The sequence below is a fragment of the Tauraco erythrolophus genome, chromosome 4 (assembly GCF_009769465.1).
Source record: "Tauraco erythrolophus isolate bTauEry1 chromosome 4, bTauEry1.pri, whole genome shotgun sequence".
Taxonomy (NCBI): domain Eukaryota; kingdom Metazoa; phylum Chordata; class Aves; order Musophagiformes; family Musophagidae; genus Tauraco; species Tauraco erythrolophus.
In genome coordinates, this window is record NC_141468.1 from 51980129 (window position 1) to 52001651 (window position 21523).

Consider the following 21523-nt stretch of genomic DNA (forward strand, 5'->3'; position numbering starts at 1 on the left):
ATATGAAAAGCAGTTCTAAAAGGATGAGGCTTTGAAGTCTTTGCAGATACTGTGTGTGACAGGGTGCTATCAGTCAGACATTGTCAGTATGGCTTACACGATTTATGGAAAACCAGCAGTGTGTTTACCTTTTGAATTTGTCATGGTCTCATGTTACAGGACTTGCTTATTCTGTTTTATTGCACAAGGCTGGGAATCAGGAAACTCCTGTAATCTTTGTAGCCCTTGGCTGTTAGCGGGGAATGTATTTTATGAGGAATATTTTGCACTTTACCACAGAGGGCAGCAAGCTTGGTATGGGACATACAATGGACATTACAGAGAAAGATCAGGCTCAGATAATTTCTCCTGGACTTAAAATTACTTCCGTTTTGAAAGAAAAGCCTGAGTATGGAGAGATTGCAAAGCCATGGAGGGAGAAATGGGAAGTTTACGTACATGTTTATGTGAAGTTTTATGTAATAAGGAATTTTTATTATTTACCGTCTAAATTTCTTCCTGTAAGTTGTGTCTGCATCTTCTAATTTAAACTGTGTACACACAAACCCCGTGGAGTTGTTCAAGTTAAGACAATGCCTTTGTTCTCTATTGAAATGCCAGTGCTTGGCTTTCTGCGTGACGTCTCTCTCTGAATAATAGCAGATACCCAACCAGGAACCAAGAGGAAAAGATCCAGCTGCTGACTTTCTGGAGGATTTACCCTCTGGTGACAGAAGGATGTCACGTACTGTTAGATTTATTTAACAATAACACTCAGAAAATGTGAAACCCAGAAGAAAAAACACACGCAAATGGGGGAAATCATTGGCTACTATATGAAGAAGCTAGCTAATGAGAGTGCAAACACGCGTTTTCTGTGTAACAGTTTTAGTGATTCATAATCATTTCCAATTATTGACTATTTGAAAAAATGACAACTATAAAAAGAATATATTAATTATCTAGGAAAAATACCTATAAATGTCAGGCATTAAAAAGTTTCTTAAGGCAAGAAAATTTCAAACAATTTGCTCTTACTTTAGCTATCACCATGCCAAAGATGTTCAATTTTCAAGATTTAATCATAATTAAAGTTCTGACACACTATGTTATGCTACCAAAACAGAAAATAAAGACAAATACTTTGGAGTTTGCCTGTATTACATTATTCTTTAATATAAATGACATATAAGTTTTACAAATTAGAGAGATTGACCTTGGAGTATTAAGAGGCTGCAGAAGATTCTTTTAAGGTGACATTTTTATTGAGTATATGTTTAGCTTTGTAGATTGACAGTAGAAATGTGCAGCCTACCTTTGATGTGCTTGCTACCCACTGGCATGGGTTGAAGAATCCCAATTTGCAGAGGGCTTCAAATCACTCTAAGAAGATACTTCTACGAATGATGTCCCAGCAATGTCCAGCTAGGCCTTGCAGTTATTTCACTTCATATTTTTCTATATTTATGATTTGCTTATAATCTAAATTCCACAAATTCATCAGATGAGGAGCCTGCATATCTCTACTTGACAATTAAAAATGTTTAAAAAACAAGAACAGTAAAGGATGCTGACAAATGTACAATGCAGAACAAGTGAACAGTGAACTGTTATTATTTTTGGTTTAGATATATACATGGATTGATACCAATGACTAAACCCTATTACCATACTCTGCAAGGCAGTCTCACTGAAGTCATGAAAACTGCGCTTGAGACTAAGGTGAGAGGGATTTGCCCTACAGAAATTTAGTCATTGGGCTCCAGACATAGGTTACAGGTTTTGTACTGCAGACTACTCATTATTTTGTTCAATAGGATTATGTTAGGCTAATCCTGAATAGCATTGCTCTAGAAAAATGTCAAACTTTAAAAAACTATGTATACAATATGAACTTATTTTATTTTTCCCAAAATAATGACATTAGCAACAACTTTATTTGCCTCTGCTAAATAGATACATTCAGAATTAGCTTAGTGTTATAGGGGATATTTTTAAACCTCCAGGGCTTGAAATAAATTTAAAAGAGGTAACTCACCTTCTCAAGTCTCAAAATTATTTGAGAGTCTTTTTTCCCTCTATTTTCTTGTGTGTGTGGCTATAAAAATAACCTCAATCGCTATCTTTTTTTTTTTTTTTAATATCATAGCTTGACAAATATTTACTCCGAATCTCATATACAGTGGAATCTGAAAACCTGTAGCATTCAGCAAACTGAAAAATACCACAGAAAGCATGCTGGAAAAGAAGGCTGAAATAAGTCAGTTTAAAGCACAGTTGGCAATTCTTTTTGACAGTATGCTTGATCTTGTACATCTGTAATGATTCATTTATTCTACATCAATGGATCATCTCCACTTTAAAGTGAAGTTTCTGGTATTTGGCATTAATTGATAGCAACAATTTTGTGAACAGGCCTATTACGACAGGTACTTTAGCTGAAACGCAACCGAACCCCATCTTCAGACATCTATTTGTAATTTCCGATCTGTACTGCAGAGCGTTCATGGATACATCGGAAAGCAGAGGGCTGGATTTCCCAGTACTGCACAGGGTTGCTGAAGAGACTCACACCGGAATAGCTAGCCTTTTTGGTGTTGTAGCCAAGAGGGCAAAAGTCGTTGATACCAATAGAAGCAATTTTGTTGTTATGAAGATAGACCACCTGAAAAGCATAGAAGTACAGAAGTGAGAAATAGAGCTACTGTGGCAAATAAGATAAATGATTTGATGTCAAACACTTGGTATGTATTGTGCAATGTCGTACAGAGTAACAATATACCCTTTTTTCCAAACAAATGCTTGGTTCTCTTTACCTTTCGAAATACCTAGAGCATGTCCGATTAGAAATAATTTCTACAGAAGGAGCAGAAACTCTGCAAAGCACTCTAATAACACTGCTATCATTTGATCGTACTGTAACCAAACCAGGAGTCAAAGATATGGAATAATTAATACAGTGCTGTGGTTCAGAAGCATGTGCTGTATATAAAGAATGTCTTTGGTGCTAATTGCTTTCTCTCCTGCTCTGATGCTTTCACTCTCATGAGTGCAACTGTACAGGACTCAGAGCCAAAGTAATCACTAAAGATGACTTAAAATAGCTGATGAATATTACTTTGCTCCAGAGTTACAACTTCTGATGAATTTTCCCAAATTACATGTAAGTGGTGATTTACATTTGGGCGTCTTCATTTTTTGGAAGCTTCCTTTCCCATAAAATGTTAGTCGAAGTGAAGACAGATTTTAATTGGTTCAAAGAGGCCATATTTCTAGCTATCCAGCGACACAGACCTCAAAAATACTGCCAATGTGAAATGCATATTGCATCTCTTTACCCTCATGAAGGCATATCTTTTTGAGATACCGAAGGGAAGGTTTTTGGGAAAGGTTGCAAAATGTCACTGAGTAGAACTGAAAAAAATTCAACAGAAGACATACTCTTTGAAAGCATTTTTTGAGTATAGAAGAAATCAAACTACACAAATAATCCCGTATTTGTCACGTCCCCTCAAACACACAGAGGTAACGAATGCACACCTCCAGATCTATACACCTCCATAGGCACATCCACACAAGAATGAGAAGAAGACTCTTCCTGTTGTATGCAACTTTTCCATGCCTTATTCAACAATTGATGAAACTTACATCATTATCTTTTGCACAAATACCATATATGTTTCTGTTCAAGACTGAATAATCACACAAATAATATTCATAATCTTTCAACTATTGCTCTCTGAGGCAGTATGATAAACTGTACCTGGATATATTTGTGTTCACCCAAGCCACCAGGTACTCTGACAAGTTCGTTGTTGTTCAAGTGGAGCTCTCTCAGATGAGGTACGTTGTTAAGAGAGCCATTTTCAACTGAAGAAATACTGTTGAAGCTGAGACCCAATCTGAAAAAACAAACAAACAAACAAACAAACAAATATATTAAACTTGCCCACATAATCATCTTGGGCTGATTACTTCTCTACATTACTGTGGTAGAATAGACCAGGCTAATTTTGAGAATAATGTGTGAGGTATAGAGTCACCACAGAGAACTAGTTCAGGTAAACCTATTTAAATAATTTTGATATCTAATGTGAACCGTCATAATTATCATGATATCATTCAACTTGTGCTCATGATACTGCATATTTTCACGAGCTATATGATTAATCCCACTGTAAATACATATTGTGTACCTCCATAGGCACCAGTCTTTCTTTAAAAGCTGAATAAGAGTTTCTTACATGACTTGAGGAGCACTCACTGTAACTTTCTTTGTCAAACACTGTAACGCAGGGTGACCAGAACTGTTAAGTTTAAATCTTCACCACATACTTCTAAGATACTTATGTAGTTAGAGCCATGTTACAGACTGGAAACAGGAGCTGAGTCATAGGTAATGATGTGTTCAGCAGGACATACAAGTGGGACATAGACATTTCTCCTGGGTTGCGGTCCAGAGCTTTCAACACAAAATCATCTTTCCTGCTGTATACAGTCACATTTTGGGTTTACTACCACAATTTATGTCCAGTTTGGAAAATCTGGTCCTATCTGTGTATTTCTGAGTTAATACTATTTCGTCTGGCAATTACCAAACCACTGAATTTTTTCAAGAGACTCATAAGTTTCAATGCTCCGTGTTGCCGTAAGGAATTCTGTGGTAATTATGAGGGAGCTGTCATCATCAGGAGTGTTGTCCTTCAAGAAAATTATTTCTATAAAGGCTAAACCTACTTAATCTAGTTTGCTTTATCTTTTTTCTTTAAGCAATCTATTCTAATTTTGAGGGAAAAGAATGCTCTGACATTTACTAGTGACTGAATCAATTAAAGAATTTAATACAGATAATCAGAATCCTTGTGATAAAATAATTTACTATGATTGAGTACTTTTAAAGAAAGTCTGATTCACAGTAATTGACTATCTGTAATCTTTTGTGGCTTATGTCAGTTTCAAAAGTCAGAATCCGGGCCTTATATATAAACACAGAACTAAAAATTTTTTCTTGATCTTTAAGGCAGTGATGTTTCCAGAAATAATTCTGTCCAAGAATGGAAGAGTATTTCATAATTTTCCTTTTAAAAATAAACAGTCAAAAGAAGATGTTGCTAACTAGTATTATATATAATACAAAGTCATAATTATACTAATTTTAGCATTGCAGTGTTGTCAAACTATTAAATGATAAAGGAGAGCTTAATGAGATCTCCCACTGACATCAATAAGGATTTATTTCACTCAAAAATCAATTCACAGTATCCTGTATCTGCTAAAATTTGATCAGGAAGAATTTTCCTTTAAAAATTGCTAAAAAATCACCCTCTTTCTGAGCAGAGTACATTAAGATTTAGTGATGATTGGAGGATTTGATCCTGCAGAGCAATTTGGTCTGAAGATCATAGAATCATAGAATGGTTTGGGTTGGAAGGGACCTTAAAGATCCCCTAGTTAAAACTCCCCTGCCACAGGCAGGGACAGCTTCCACTAGATCATGTTGCTCAAAGTCCCATTCAACCTCGCCTTGAACACTTCCAGGGATTGAGCATCCACAGCTCCTCTGGGCAACCTATTTCAGTGCTTCGCCACCCTCACAGGCAAGAAATTCTTCCTTAGATCTAATCAAAATCTGCCCTCTTTCAGTTTAAAGCCATTTTCCCTTGTGCTATCACTACACGCCATTGTAAAAAGTCCCTCTCCAGCTTTCCTGTACATCCCTTTAGGTGTTGGAAGGCTGCTGAATGTCTCTCCAGAGCCTTTTCTTCTCCAGGCGGAACAACCCCAACTCTCTCAGCCTATACTCATAGGAGAGTTCCAGCTTCCTGATCATTTTTGTGGCTCTCCTCTGGACTCACGCCAACAGGTCCATGTCCTTCTTATTTTGAGAGCCCCAGAACTGAACACAGTACCCCAGCTGGGTTCTCATGAGAGCAGCGTAGAGGGGCAGAATCACCTCCCTCGACCTGCTGGCCACGTTTCTTTGGATGCAGCCCAAGATACGGTTGGCTTTCTGGTCTGCAAGTGCACATTGCCGGCTCATGCTGAGCTTCTCATCAACCAACATCCCCAAGTCCTTCTCCTCAGGGCTACTCTCAATCAAGCCTGTATTTGTGCTTGGGATTGCCCCGACCCATGTGCAGGACCTTGCACTTGGCCTTGTTGAACTTAATGAGGTTCACACAAGCCCACTTCTCAAGGACTTGCTGAAGAAAAAGTAATCCTTTTACGCACCATAAAGATGGACAAGATTCAACTCAGGATTAGCTCATGAAGGGAAACTCTTTTAGGGAAAGAATAAAATTGGAAGAGTCTGCAGAAAAGTGGATCTAACTCCCACAAGCAGTGAAATTATATGTAATTACATCTCATCTAAATTTGTTATAAACAAACTCTCAGTAACTTGAGGCTGTGTTTACAAATGAAATAAGACAATATTAGTGTGCAAAATACAGGATGATTAAGAGCGTTAGGAAAGAATATGGTCTTCATCTCTCTTCTTTTTCCCATGGGAACAAAAAGGAAAGAATTTGAAAAATCACCCTTGCTTACCTTATTGACATACTGTTTCCTTTTAAATTAGTGAATAGGTAATTCCAGTGTTATAGCTGATCTAGTCACAGTGTTCTAAATCCTTAAAGATCATCATCAAAAACATATCAAAAAACTTAAGAAATTCTCAGGTTTTTTTTTCACATTCTTTTGCCTCCAACATCCCTAGCTGCCCACTTTTCTGTTATATGCACCTTAAGAAGCTTCGTGGTGCTCAACATCATCATTAGTCAGGACTTGATGCAACTTCCACTGTATGGACCTAGACCTTTCCAGTAAACTTTAATATGCTCTAGACTTTAGTCACGTTAACTATATAATGTGTATTTTCTCCTGTGGGCCTTATTCCTGCATGAACCCAGCAAAGTCTTTGTTGGGTTTACATTAATGAGATTTTTTTTCCCACTACAGCAGTATATGAAGACTTTGGAAGACTTAAGAGTAATTTTTCAAGGAAAACAAACAAACAAAAAGGACAAATGTTAGCAGTCTGCTAGAACTCAAGAATTCAAAAGAGAATAAGCTGTAGATCTACACTGAGCTCTTTTACAGTTCAAAACACCTTAACACGGTCAGAAAAACCACCTGTTTCTCAAAGCCTTACTGTGCTTTAGGGCAACTGTTAGACTGTTGAGCATGTTTACATGATCCAGGAGGAGAGTGATCTAACCCCGAACTGATGTTCCTGAAGATGTGTAAATAAAAGCTATATTTTGGTAACTTGTTTCTGTGGCATAAGGGGCATGCTGGCCCTTAGACATATCCCGTAAGCTATTCTGGAGCTCTCCTGCACCTCCCTCCTTTCTTCATCTGTCTGTTCTGTTATGCTCAAAGCCCTCCTTTTTCAACAAATCTATATTCTGCCTTACTTTTTAACTTTGCAGAAGAGGATTTCTGACTATGCTTAGGTCCCCTGCTTAAGCATAGGCCAGAGAGCAGTTTAAAACTTGGTGTCTGCTCTGAGCAGCTCTGCATTTTCCCACCACAATCAAGAGAGTATCTTGTTTTGCTGTACAGTACAACCACAATGGAAGCAGCCCAAGGTTAGATATTTTTAGTAGTCCATCAGCACTTGCTGCATAAAACGTTATGTCTTAAGAAGGACTTCCAACAATATTGTCCATGTGATGTTGCCTGTATTGTTTTCCAAGTATGAATGTGAAAAAGCAGAAAAATTGAGTCATCTGCAGGACAATAGATTCATCCACACCTCCCTCCTCCAGCAAAGTAAATTACTCTCTACCTGAGTAGTTATGATCTGCTTTTGGTTTTGGAAGTTTTCTTTATCATGTCTCTGGAAGATGTTACATTTTATTCTAAGCCTCTGTCCTTAACAATAACTGCTTCATGGTCCTTTAAGCTATAATTATGCTATTTATATTTTTTCATTAAAATCCAGGAGCAGAATTTTTTTGAGCAGAGATGAATCTATGATTAATATGAACATCAAATGTGAATTGAAATGCTTTATTTTATAAGCTCTAGAAAGCTGTTCTAAGTCTTATCACCTGGAATTGCCAAAATAAAAATAAGAGTTAAATTAATATATACTTCACTGCACTAAATTGTTGTTCAAGTTACTATAAACAGTGGTAGATTGAACTCCTGTTGCTCAATAATCTTTCTTTGATTTCTGTTTTCTGCCTTTATTAAGAAAATCTGAATGATTAAGATGAAGATCCAGGAACTAATCCAGTAATCGGATTAACAGTCTTTTACATCAATCCCACTTCTATTTTCATAGAAAAGTCTTAAAGTGTTATAGTATTAAAATACCTTGTATTAAAGGCCCATTTTACTATTTTAGCATCTTATCTAATGTGAACTAATTCACAAAGAATTCTGTGTGTCTATAACTGCTCTTTGGGAATTCTCCTTACATTTTCCTACAGTTAGAGAAACTTCCTCCATAGTATATTCACAGATTAGCAAGGTACAATCACTCTGAAAAAAAATGACATTTTTTCATTTAGGCTGAATGATTATTTTTTGTCACTTTCTTGGACTCATGACAGACTTTCCTTTATTGAGAAACAGAGAAAACTGTTGCAAGAGTTTTGATTCCCATGTGCTTTTTTCCTCATAAGCAATGCAGTGTCCCAAGAAAATTGAAATACAGTGAAAGAAGCATGATATAATTAAAAGAGCTAATTTCTGTCTTTATTTTTCTTTTTTTTTTTTTTTCCTTTTAAATGTCCATTGTCCTGGACATACATCACTCATAATTAAAAACAGCTGGAAAGTGTTGTTAGAAAAAGTGTTATGTCCTCTTAAGTCAGTACACAAGTCCTTAGAAGCTTTTCCTGCTAAGTTATGTGCTTCTTCAATGATGATAACACTCATGAAGCCCAAAATGTGTTTTCTAATTGTGTGTGGTGGTTACAATTATGTGAAAAGGAAAAAATGAATTCTTACTTTGCCAAGTTGGTGAGTCCAGACAGACCATCGGCATCAATTTTGCTGATTTTGTTGCCATCAAGGTGAAGTTCAGTAAGGGATGGAGGAAGTCCTGAAAGAGAGAACACCGTCAAATTACTTTTGATAAAACTAGATTCTCTATTTTTAAAGGACTTGTGTTATACTGAGACTCTTTTACAGTAACAAAAAAATTTTACTAGACATGGGCAATAACAATTTAGTGAATGAAACAAGGAACATTCGCAATCAGGGAAACTGAAAATGGCTAGTAACAATTTATTCGGCATGAAATAAGACCAAGCTCTTAAGGTCATCATAGAACAGTTAATTCTTAAAAAAATAGCTAAATTAAATTCTTCCCAGATATGAATGATTACGTAAATGTGACATGTAAGAGAAAGAGTCTTCATTTTAGCCAGACTATTTGCAAATATTTGGCACCTAGATATTTAACAAATAACACCAGCAGAAAATAAGATTGTACAGATGAGGTAAAATAATTTTAATGTTATTTTAGGTAGGACACATACTAGTTTGCACATTCTGTTTATCAGAAAAAAAAAAAATGGAACTAAATATTTTAACTATCCGAAGTCCCTCAAAGGAACATACAAAACAGGAAATGTGGGAAGAAAGAAATAACAACTGGTATTAACTTTCAAAAACTTTTCAGCTATTTCAAAACAATCCTCTGGCTGAAGTATGAATAAATTTAATATAATTTCCTCTGGATTGGCACCATTCTGGCTTGCTTTATTTTGTTTTATTAATAGGTTATATTGAAGTCATTCTTATTTTGTAGTAATTTGCAATGACGGACTTTTGAAAATAGCAAATGTTTCTTATTTGTATAGGAATAATATTTTATGCTTCAACCCCACAGATTTGTGGAGGGCTGATTTTATGCTTGTACAACTTCAGTTAACTTTACATGAGTTTACATCTGTATAATGTTGATGAGGCTTACAAACCAGGGTTGGAGGATGAAAACATTCTTCCTTTTAATATTTCAACTATGAGACAATCAAAATAACGTAGAATGGCTTGGTTTTGACAGTGCACTGCTTGTGGAGCTTCTCATAATAGAAAAACAAAATTTTCCAAACCAATAAAGTCAACAGACCAAAAAACGAAGTAGTCAAGTAATGGACACTTTAAGGACTGTCTCAAAAGGCTTCCATAATAATTTTTTTTTTCAGTTGACTAGAAGTCACTGTATTATATCTGTGTAAATCTCTGACACGTTCATTTAATTTCTTACCTTTTGGGATGCTAGTAATGTTGGTGTCTGCAATACGGATGTAGGATAGCCTCTTCATCCCCTGAAAAGCTCCGTTTTCAATGCCTGAACTCTTGATTGGATTGGTGCCTAGTTCTGCCAACAAAACATGGTCGTGAGCTGTGCTGCAGTGTAGGTACCTATATCCTTCAGGTCAAAGCTAATTTGGAGGTACGATTTATTGGAGCATTTCTTGACTTTCTACATAAAATCAATGATTGAACTAAAAATAACATCTTGAAAAAACACTGAGTTATTTTTTTTATAATTTCTCATACTCATACCTAAGACAATCACTTGATTCAGTCCGTTAAAGACAGCTTTCCTCAGCTTGGAGATCTCGTTCTCATGAGCCCGTATCTCCTGAAGAGACTTCGGCATATTTTCTGGGAGTTCCTTCAGGTTGTTCTTGGACAGATAAAGTCTTTCCAATTTCTTCAGAGGAGCAAAAGCTAATGGGCTTATTTTGCTGATTTTGTTGTTAACAAGGATCAATGCCTGTGGAGGAATAATGAAGGAGATCTCAGGTGACCACTAGAAAAATTATTTTAAGAATGAAACATTTAAAAATTATTATTCTTTTCTGGTGTCTTTTGATATCTTTTGATGGCCAATCAAGTGAGCTGAACAAAATATAATGCAGCACTAAAACAAATAGATCAAGAACTTCTGAAAACAGTGGAAGATAAACAAGGCCTACATAACAAATATGTGTTATTTAATTGTTGAAGTATATGTAGCTTCTGTTAATACCCAAAATTTGTATCCAAGAATAAGTACAACCCTTCCACTTGAAATCTGTGAAGAACAAGTCATTCACATAAACCCAACATTATCAGTTTTATTTGCCTCTTTTTTTTTTTTTTTTCTGGTTTCATTTATTCTGAAGATACTTACGTACCCTACCCATCACTACACAACCATCCTAACCATATTTTTCTGAACAGAAAATTTTATGATTCAATACATTGAAGGCACAGCCTGGCTTAATAAAATTATGCATGTCATCACCTCTTTACTGTTAGTCTTACAAACTACACTTAGAATTCTATCTGATAAAAACCTCATTTTTGCAGAGATATAAGCTAATTTTTTCATAAGTGTAACTTGGTATAGAAGGGGAGCAATGTGAAGCGTCATACTGTAAGTCCTGCAGTTAGAGATCACATACCATATTCATTCTATCTGCTAGGTAGGTGCTCAATCTAGTTCTCACAATTGCGATATCTAGGCTCAGGGTAACTCAAAGCAAATTAGCTCTCTATACTGGCAGGAGAGAAAGGCCTCCCTAAAAGCTCTGTTACCTGTAATAACTGTATCCCTGTTTCTCTGAAATTTTACATTATTGATAACTCTCTTTTTGATAAACCAACTATGACACAAAAAGGGAGAAGAAAATCTCATTGCTGCCAGAACAGTAATGCAGATAATGGAAAGAATTTCAGATAAGATATGTATGACAATGAATCTTATTATTCCATCTGTTTACCATCTACTTATCAGACTTACAGTGCTGTATGTTTATGCAGTGAATTAGGTAGAATATGCTGTATAAATACAGATATCAATGTCTATTTATATTTATTACTAGAGAATAGCTGTAGAACATCTTTGGTCACTAACTCCATTATGCTATTTTCAGAAACAGAAGACAGCAGTTGCTGCTAAACCACAAGTTTTTATATTGCATGTACTATAGATAACATTTGGTATATTTTAATACTCTTTTAATGTTTTCAGAATTACACTTTACCATTCAACTCTTTTCACAATCAGTTCAGTATTAAAACAGTGCCAAGAAGTGTATCAGCATCTGTGACAGCACTTCTCTATCAAGAAAACTGAAAGAGAGGTGAGAAGATAGTTTAAAATTGTATTGAATGTGTGTGTTTTCCCTAATGGACTCCTCTTGCAGATCATCCTGAGCCAAGCAAGCAGTGTGTTCTGTACTCTCTTTCACTGAGCAGGCATAAAGCTGAGCATATCTGGTTTTAATTTTGTATGCTTGCTAGCAATAACACATTTGCAAGACGAGGTAGAAAAGGTCACTCACAGTTCAGCAGAGTATTTCCCTAAAAATAAGCTTCTCCCAAAACAAATATATTGGCCTGTGGAAGCCATGGCCCCAGCACTCTTATTTTTGAGCCCCAGCTATAAGAACTGCCATGAGAAGACATGGGGTACACACGGAGTATGGTTTCCTGAAAGTCACCATTGCCAAAATCGTGATACAGATGTAGATTCTGCCCGCAGTGTAACACTGCTAACTGCACAATATTAGGACATTGGAAACGATTCAGTTATTAAGAGAGGTACAGCTTAAATTATGTAGACGAACATTTCATTGTTTTTATCATAATAAATAACTGAATGTGCTATTACTAAATACATTTTTTTTTTTTTTATTTTACCATGGATTTCTTTTCCATAGGTATCTAAGTCAACATTCAATGAGTTTAGACTCATCTTAACAGCACTTGAAATTTTTATCCTGATCCCTGCTTTGTACTACTTGGTCATTGATTTCAGCTAAAAATCGTACTTATCTTTTTTTTCTTTTTTATTAGATTTGCTTTAACTTTGTTGCCTTTTAGATAAAAAATGTTTGAGATATTATTATCACAGCTGGTGATATGATGTGAAATATTTCTTGCTAGAAATAAATATGTATATATTCAGCTAGGCCTTGAAATGTAAATATTCTCTGAGTAATTGATGTTAAGGGGACTGTTGCAGATCTTCAGAGGAGAACTGTTAGTCCTGAACAAAATCAGAAATTATCTAAGTATGTAGGACTAATTTCTTCTGCTTTGCCAATGCTTTCCGCTGAATATGATCATGTTATCTTGAGGAAACACACAGAAATGTTGTTTTATTTAAAACTTCAGAAAATCTCTCTCTTAGAAATGATGTTATTTACCGAAGGCATGTTTCACAATGGGAACATATGTATGGTGGTGTAAAGTGGGAAGGTATCACAAGCCTGTAGTTTGCAACATTTTTGTACTAGAATATCATTTCCCACCTATACCCAGCTGTGCAAATCCCTGCTCCTGGTATTTTAAACCTGCATTATTTTTCCACACTGTTGTGCAGCTGTAAAGAAGAAAAAATAAACCCACACATCAGAATTTGCAAGAGAACTTTTACTGTCTCCCAGAGCAGCAGCAAATGATGAGGATAACATACTAGCATAGCACCTGGCAAGCCATACCCCTGGGTTCCTTTCCTACTTCACAATAACTCTATTATATGCAATACTTAAAGAACGCAGTTATTAGCCTTGGAGCAAAGCTGTTTACTTTCCTCAGAATGTGCCCCGTATGGCTTGCGTGTAACAAAAGTTAAAACAAAACAAAATAAAATAAAATCAAAAACTCAGAGGAATTTAGAGGTCAGTGAAAACAGGAACTAGAGGAGAAAACCTAGGGAAAACATCTGCAGGCAGTGATATTGAGGAAGAGATGTCAGGCAAAAACATGCCACATGGCCTAGCTAACCTGAATAAAGCCCAGATGGCATGACAGGGCACTATATTCATCCTGTTAAAGGATAAATAAAAATTTTGCCCAGGGCAAGAAATACTCAGAGGGAAAAATAAGGGTGCTGAAAGTGCTGGAGCCCTTGGCCACAGATAGCACTTGTGATGCTGTTAGTATGAAACGATTTGGCAGATTGAAAAAACGTGACAGTCTAGGGTAATATTGGAATGAAGCAAGAGGGATTGATATTTTTTTCAAAAATCTATTTTCTTCCATGCTTCCATTTTTAGTGGAGAAAAAGATATTTCTTTTAAAATAAATTTACTCCCATCCTCCCCCCCCCCCCCCCAAAAAAAAAAAAGAAAAGCACATCATTAATTCCCATACAAAAGGCTAAGCACACCCATGCACAGCTTTCAGCATGACTTGGTATGAGTGCTAAGATATTTAGCCATAGATAAGAAAAGAGACAAGAAAGAAAGAGAAAATAGAGAGGCATAAATACATCAAGTAGTAAAGTCATCACTTGTTCAGGCTTAGAAATTCAGCTTCATAGAGATTTCCTATAGATAAGAGAAAAATTAGCTTCCATCCTCATTTTCCTGAGATAAATCCTTTTTCTTTTGTCATAAACAGCATGCAAACATTACACTGCAAACATTGACTGTGTTGTAATCCAGCACTGTCGTAATACCTATGGACCACCTTATGACCAGCAGTTTAAGTGGTGCTCAAAGAAGAAAAAAAAAAAATCCAAGCTTTGCTCCAAAGATGACTTACTTTTTACTGAAACACCTCTGGTATTAGTGTAGTAAGGGGAAAAAAAAAATCACCGTATGACAAGAATAGACACTGGCTCAGTTGAAGTAAGTGAGAGTCTGGCCACTTAGCTCCCTCTGGCCTGGTTCTACTTCAAATATTTATTCCCAAAACAAAAAGGAGGATTCACGATTCAGGAAAATTTTGGAACACTTCTTGGCAGGCTTTTGTCAAAATACACCCTGACAAACTGCAGAGGGAGTGTGTGGCAGTCATGTAGGAACTAGCATAGGATGGTTGTGCTTCAAGTTACGAAAACTTGTCATTTTTGCCCTGTCTGAGGATGGGGAGCAGGGGATTGTATTTTTTGGTGTAATTTCATTATGTGAGAATCTCAGAGGATTGTTCTGAAGGGTTTTCATCCCTACTTCTGTTGTTCTTAGCTTAGAATAGTTTGAAGCGAGAGCTTTGTCAAAATCAGAAGTGAACTGTAAAACGATCAGTGAATTGTTATCAGCCATAATACAGGATGATGCTTCTGTTTTGCCAGCTGGTGATGGTACTCTTACCTAACATCAAATCTTTAATGATGCATGTGTCCTTCAGGGTTTAAACTGAAAAATCAATTCACTGACCCAATGGAATTTCTTTAATTTCCTGGGTTATGTATTACATTATTACCTGGTTTTTATTACAGTTCTGCTAGGAACAGTAATGCCTTAAGAAGTGTAATCTCAAGAGTCAGGCATCCAAATAAAAATAATAATAAATTTGATCCTTTTTGTTTGCCTTATGTTTTCAGTTGTTCGGTAATACTCATAACCTGGACATATAGTCAAGCTTTTCTGCCAAATCATTAGCAGCGGATACACATTTAGGAAAAAAAAACCACAACAAAGAACACAAAAAACACTAAAGAGATTTTGACTTTCTTCTCTAATTATGTTATATCAGGATATATAATTCTACAAAATAAGTATTCATTTTAAAATTCATTTAAAATATCATAAACATTGATAAACTTGAAGGAATCAAAAGCCCCTGAATCCAAGGAGGTCTCTGAACAGAATTCCAGATGTTATGTCTCCTGAAAGTCCCATTATCTGCAGTTAAGGCAGGAAAAAGATAAAGGTATAAAAAAAACGTGGTGATGCGATTAGACTTTATTTGTTGTTACTTAAATTCTTTGGCAGAGTTTGGTAGTAACCCTACCAAACCTAGGATCAAGTGGACATAGCTAAGAAAGGGAAGGAAAAAGGGATGGCAGAGAAACAAGAGGGAAGAGATGAATGAACTGTGAGGAAAGGAAGATGGCAAGGCAGTGAAACAACAGCCTGTCAATATAAACAAAAGACGACTGTGGAAAGCAGTTTGATCGCATCCAGAGCACCTTTCTGAATAATCTCACAAAGCCAAGGAGCCTGCTGCAGATCTAGTTTGCATGGTGTTTCAGCTCTCACTGATGAGTATTGTGTAACATGACTTGCACTGACAACCAGGGAGAAGTTGGCTCTACATTTTTCTGCTCCAACAAAAAAAATAATCCTAATGATCTGGAGTTTTAGACAACCTTTCAACCCTGTCCTTCTCTACTGAGGAAAGCATTTTGGTCATACATTTTATCACAATTTACTTGTTTATTTAATGGCTGTATTCTAGAAAATTTCCTGTTTTCACTGGCTTAGTCTGCTGACTCTCTCCAGAATTTTGAGGACCTCAAAGTATTTTCTTCTGTTGCTTTCCTCTCACCAAAGATCTTTGCCCTCTGCACATTAAAGATGTTTTGTGTGTATGTGGTGTGTTGCACTTTGCTTGTTTCAGTGGAAAATCTCATTGTGTGTTAAGTACAATGCAAAGAAGAGTCAGAGGAAATGACATCTCTCTAGGGGAGTGCTGCATTTCAGAAAGATTAACATTTTTTTCTCAGAATATTTGTTAGAAACCTACAGCTGCACCAAATGGAAACAAAAGATTTAAAAAATGGCATCCCTCAGTCCTGTTAAGAATGTCTGCCATTGATGATAATGGGAATTGAGCTCAGACGTAGAAACCAGACAGAGATATGTCTTTCTTTTTTTTAAAAAAAAAAAGTATGCAAATGGTTAATGATTCTTCATTCTGTGGATTGCAAAACATTATAAAAAGGGCATTATGAAAGAGAAGTTTACATAACTTCTTTCTTAAATATGCCTGGGAAAAGGGAACTGAAACTGTAATGAATCGTCAGAAGACTGTGTTCTTTCATTAGTATTTTTTGATGTTAGTAGCTTTTCTATATCCCTGGAAGATGTTCTTAGACTTTTCTTCAGGTAATCTGGGCTTTGTCTTTGTATAGGAAGCCTTTTTTGGCTTAAATAAATAAATAAATAAATAAATAGTGCATGACCCTTTTCTAACACAATACATTATTTTTCCACTTGATATTACAACAGAGTGCTTCAGTTTAGTTGCCCGTACATTTAGTTTTGGTAATCTCTTAGTGTGAATACACTCACTACCCTGGGCTCCAGGATAGCAGACTTCGGCCTCTTCAGGGATCTGCTTGGTAGATTACCATGAGATAAAGACCTGGAGGCAAAAGGGGCCCAGGAAAGCTGGTTAATATTCAAGGATCACCTCCTCCAAGCTCAGGAGCAATGCATCCTAACAAAGAGGAAGTCAGGCAGAAAAGCCAGGAGGCCTGCATGGATGAACAAGGAGCTCCTGGACAAACTCAAGCACAAAAGTGAAGCCTACAGAGGGTGGAAGCAAGGACAGATAGCCTGGGAGGAATACAGAGAAATTATTCGAGCAACCAAGGATCAGGTTAGGAAAACTAAAGCTGTGATACAATTAAATCTGGCCAGGGACATCAAGGGCAACAAGAAAAGTTTCTATAGGTACATCAGTGATAGAAAGAAGACTAGGGAAAATTAGAGCACTCTCTGGAAGGAAACAGGAGACCTGATCACCCAGGATATGGAGAAGGCTGATGTATTCAATGACTTCTTTGCCTCAGTCTTCACTGGCAAGAGCTCCAGCCACACTGCCCAAGTCATAGAAGGCAAAGGCAGAGACTGGGACAATGAAGAATGGCCCACTACAGGAGAAGATCAGGTTCAAGACCATCTAAGGAACCTGAAGGTGCACAAGTCCATGGGACCTGATGAGATGCATCTGCAGGTCCTGAGGGAACTGGCAGATGAAGTTGCTAAGCCACTATCTGTTATATTTGAGAAGTCATGGCAGTCGGGTGAAGTTCTCACCAACCAGAAAAAGGGAAACATACTGCTCATTTTTAAAAAAGGAAAAAAGGAAGAACCAGAGAACTACAGGCCAGACAATGTCATCTTTGTGGCCGGCAAGATCATGGAGCAGGTGTTCCTGTAAATTGTGCTAAGGCAAATGGAAAATAAAGAGGTGATTGGTGACAAGCAACATGGCTTCACTATGGGAAAATTCTGCCTGACAAATTTGGTGGCCTTCTATAATGGAGTTACAGTGTTGGTGGATGAGTTAAGGGCAACTGATGTCATCTACCTGGAATTGTCCAAAGCATTTGACACTGTCCAGCACAATGTCCTTATCTCTAAATTGGAGAGACATAGATTTGATGGATGGACTACTTGGCAAATAAGGAATTGGCTGGATGGTCGCACTCAAAGAGTTGTGGTCCAAGTGGAGGCCAGTGATGAGTGACGTTCCTTAGGGGTCAGTACTGGGGCTGCTGCTGTTTAACATCTTTGTCAGCAACATGGACAGTGGGATTGAGTGCACCCACAGCAAGTTTGCTGATGACACCAAGCTGTGTGTCAACACACTGGAGTGAAGGGATGCCATCCAGAGGGACCTTGACAGGCTGGAGAGGTACACCTGTGCAAACCTTATGAAGTTCAACAAGGCCAAGTGCAAGGTCTTGCACATGGGTCGGAGCAATCCCAAGCACAAATACAGGCTGGGCAGAGAATGGATTGAGAGTAGCCCTGAGGAGAAGGGCTTGGGGGTGTTGGTGGATGAGAAGCTCAACATGAGCCGGCAATGTGCACTTGCAGACCAGAAAGCCAACCGTATCTTGGGCTGCATCCAAAGAAACGTGGCCAGCAGGTCGAGGGAGGTGATTCTGCCCCTCTACTCTGCTCTCACGAGAACCCAGCTGGGGTACTGTGTTCAGTTCTGGGGCTCTCAAAATAAGAAGGACATGGAGCTGTTGGAAGAAGTCCAGAGGAGGGCCACAAAGATGACCCAAGGGCTGGAGCACCTCTCTTATGAAGATACTCAGAGAGTCAGAGTCATTCAGCCTGGAGAAGAGAAGACTTTGAGGACACTTTCTAGCAGCCTTCCAGTACTTAAAGGGGGCCTACAAAAAGCTGGAGACTTTTTACAAGGGCATGTAGTGATAGGACAAGAGGCAATGGCTTTAAACTGACAGAGGGTAGCTTTCAATTAGATATAAGAACTACTTCCCTGTGAGGGTAATGAGGCACTAGAACAGGTTGCCCTGAGAATCACAGAATCATAGAACGGTTTGAGTTGGAAGGGACTTTAAAAATCATCTCGTTCCAACTCCACTGCCATGGGCACGGACACCTTGCCTTAGATCAGGTTTCTGAAAGCATCATTCAACCTGGCCTTGAACATGTCCAGGGATGGGACATCCACAACTTCCCTGGGAAACCTGTTCCAGTGCTTCACCACACTCACGCTGAAGTTGCCTACTGGTCACTGGTGTGTGTCACTGGTCTAGTGAAAGGTGTCCCTGCCTGTGGCATGGGGGTTGGAACTGGGTGATCTTCCTATCCAAACCATTCTGTGATTCTACGATTCTGTGGTCATAACCTTCAATGCCACGTTCAAATCTTTCCTCTCTTTCATGCAGGTCTTTTATTTTGTTATAAATACAACTGGTTTTAGCACTGTGGTATGCTCAACCATGGCTTTGCATAGGTCTGCCAGCTTAAATTAAGCAGTATTCTCTTTGATTTCAGGCCAATAGCATATTCATCTTCTGCTATACTAACGTGCCATTAAAAAATTACTGTTGGAAAAGCATGCTGTCACTTTTCTGTTTTCTGTGTTGTTCTTATAGTGATCTAATACACAGTAGTTTCTTTTACCTCTTTTTCCAAGTGCCAGGCATTATGCTGGTTTGCTTTGGCTTTGCCACACAGCATGCAATTCCATGTGCTGTTTTTGTAGACTCCTCCTTCACTCTGCATGAGAGCTTATTCATGCAGTATTTTGAATTCTTTATTGTGTCCATGGGGTCAAAGTACTGTGCTCTATCTAGAAGTGTCTGTCTGTCTGTCTGGAAAATGCTGACAGTTTCATAGAATATTTTTTTTCCTGGCTCTTCCAATAGCACCTCTCTGATTGTTTTGCCTCAGGTCTAAATCATAAGCAAGTTTTTTACTTAGTATCAGAAAGTTTTCTGAAACCACAAAACTCAGTCCTCGGCCCTAAAAAAAGACTGTCTTCAATTTTTTTCCTATTCTCCCAATTCCTCTGGTAAAAAATAGATCTTATCTTTCATTTTTAAATAGTGTGAAGTCTCACTGGGATTTTATAGTACAACATTAATAGTTTAGCCACTTTTTCCTGGATAAATTTAAAGCTATAAAAATATCAAGTGAACCAAAACTGTTGACTCTGGTGTTTTCTGGCAGGCATCTATTATTTGCTGATAAATATTCCCTTAGTTGCATCCTTTTCTAATTGCTTGCCATATTTCCACAGCTGCAAATTTTAATTGCTCTTTTACCTACTCAGGAAAATTTTCTGATACAAAGAATATTTGTGTAGGTATTAATTCCTCTTTCATTTCTATTTCCATGTATTGTGCACTCAGAGCAAAAACAGTTACATTTGTGATGAAAGAGAAGCCATGGGCAAGTTATAGGTAGATTCTTTCTTTTCATTTGATTTTAAGTACAAGTAGAAATTTAGGTTCAATCCAACTTGTTCACGAAAATCTCTTCTGAAACTATTACACCTATGGTTGGTGATGTCTATAGGAATTAAGAATGAATTTAAAAAGATTATTTAAAAGGAATAAACTGAATATACTGTCCATTTTTTTAAAGATTTATAAAAATTGGGATTTAAGGATTTGTTCCCTTAAGTGATCACTTCATGCAAGAGGTTAACTGCAGTTGCTGATAATTTTAGATTTTGGAACAATAATACTGATAATTTACGTAAATCTTCCTGGTTTAGTAGAGTATAAGAAAGTTTAGTAAAGTCCAAGAAGTCTAGAAACTTTTGAACATCACACTGCCAAGTGTAACACTAACATAAGCCGTGTTTATCAAGGATATGATTAGAAAGTATATACATGAGATATATATATACACACATACATATATATCACACACACATACACTGCATTAAAACAAAAGTGACAACGGATCTCTGTCAACAACAAAGTTTTTGAGTTTCATTTATCTAAATCCAGTATTTCCCTTTCCCTATGACTCTGAATAATATTGAATAGCAAGGTGGGGAATGGGAATCATTCCCAGATATTTCAGAAGAATGATGCCTGCTGAGAGTAAAAATGGTACCTAGTTACATAAATGTACTGCATGAGTAAACTATTATTTTGGGGAGGACATGAGAGGCTCAGGTTTTGTTCTTGAGTAAATCCAGGAAAACTACATTGTTTTGAAGGTTATTTTTTAAAAATTATGTTACCGTTGTCACTCTTCTGTATGATTTCCACTGGTCCCTAAGCATGTACTGGGTACTTTTGGGAGTAAAATAAACAAATAATCTCTTGCCTGAAGAGTTACCTATTTAATTTACTATTACATTATATCTGCTGTAATAAAAGAAAAAAAAAAAATCCTTAGAGTTAACTTCAATGAGATGACATAGTTCACTGCAGCTTAGCTCACAGCAGGATGTGTAACAGAGACCTAAGCTGACTGCCAAGTAGGCAGAAGTCACTGGGGGCAGTGCTTTTCATCTGCTATACCATGCTCTGCCATATTTCATGCGGTTTGTGAAAAGATTAATTTCACTGATAAGAATTTTTATTTTCGTTTTAGCACCTTGCAGATGATCTTCACTGAAAACACAA

At 37.1% G+C, this 21523-nt stretch overlaps 1 protein-coding gene across 1 annotated transcript in view; it reads right to left on the reverse strand.

Annotated features, from left to right (window-relative positions):
• Positions 1–2449: 2449 nt before the first annotated feature.
• The window catches only part of DCN (decorin), a 37684-nt gene continuing 18610 nt past the window's right edge, over positions 2450–21523 (reverse strand). The window contains exons 3-7 of the mRNA XM_009991712.2: positions 10510–10723; positions 10208–10321; positions 8944–9037; positions 3743–3881; positions 2450–2644 (exon numbers count right to left, since the gene is read on the reverse strand). Of these exons, the coding sequence (XP_009990014.1) occupies positions 2450–2644; positions 3743–3881; positions 8944–9037; positions 10208–10321; positions 10510–10723 (756 nt within the window). The remainder of the gene's footprint in view (positions 2645–3742; positions 3882–8943; positions 9038–10207; positions 10322–10509; positions 10724–21523) is intronic.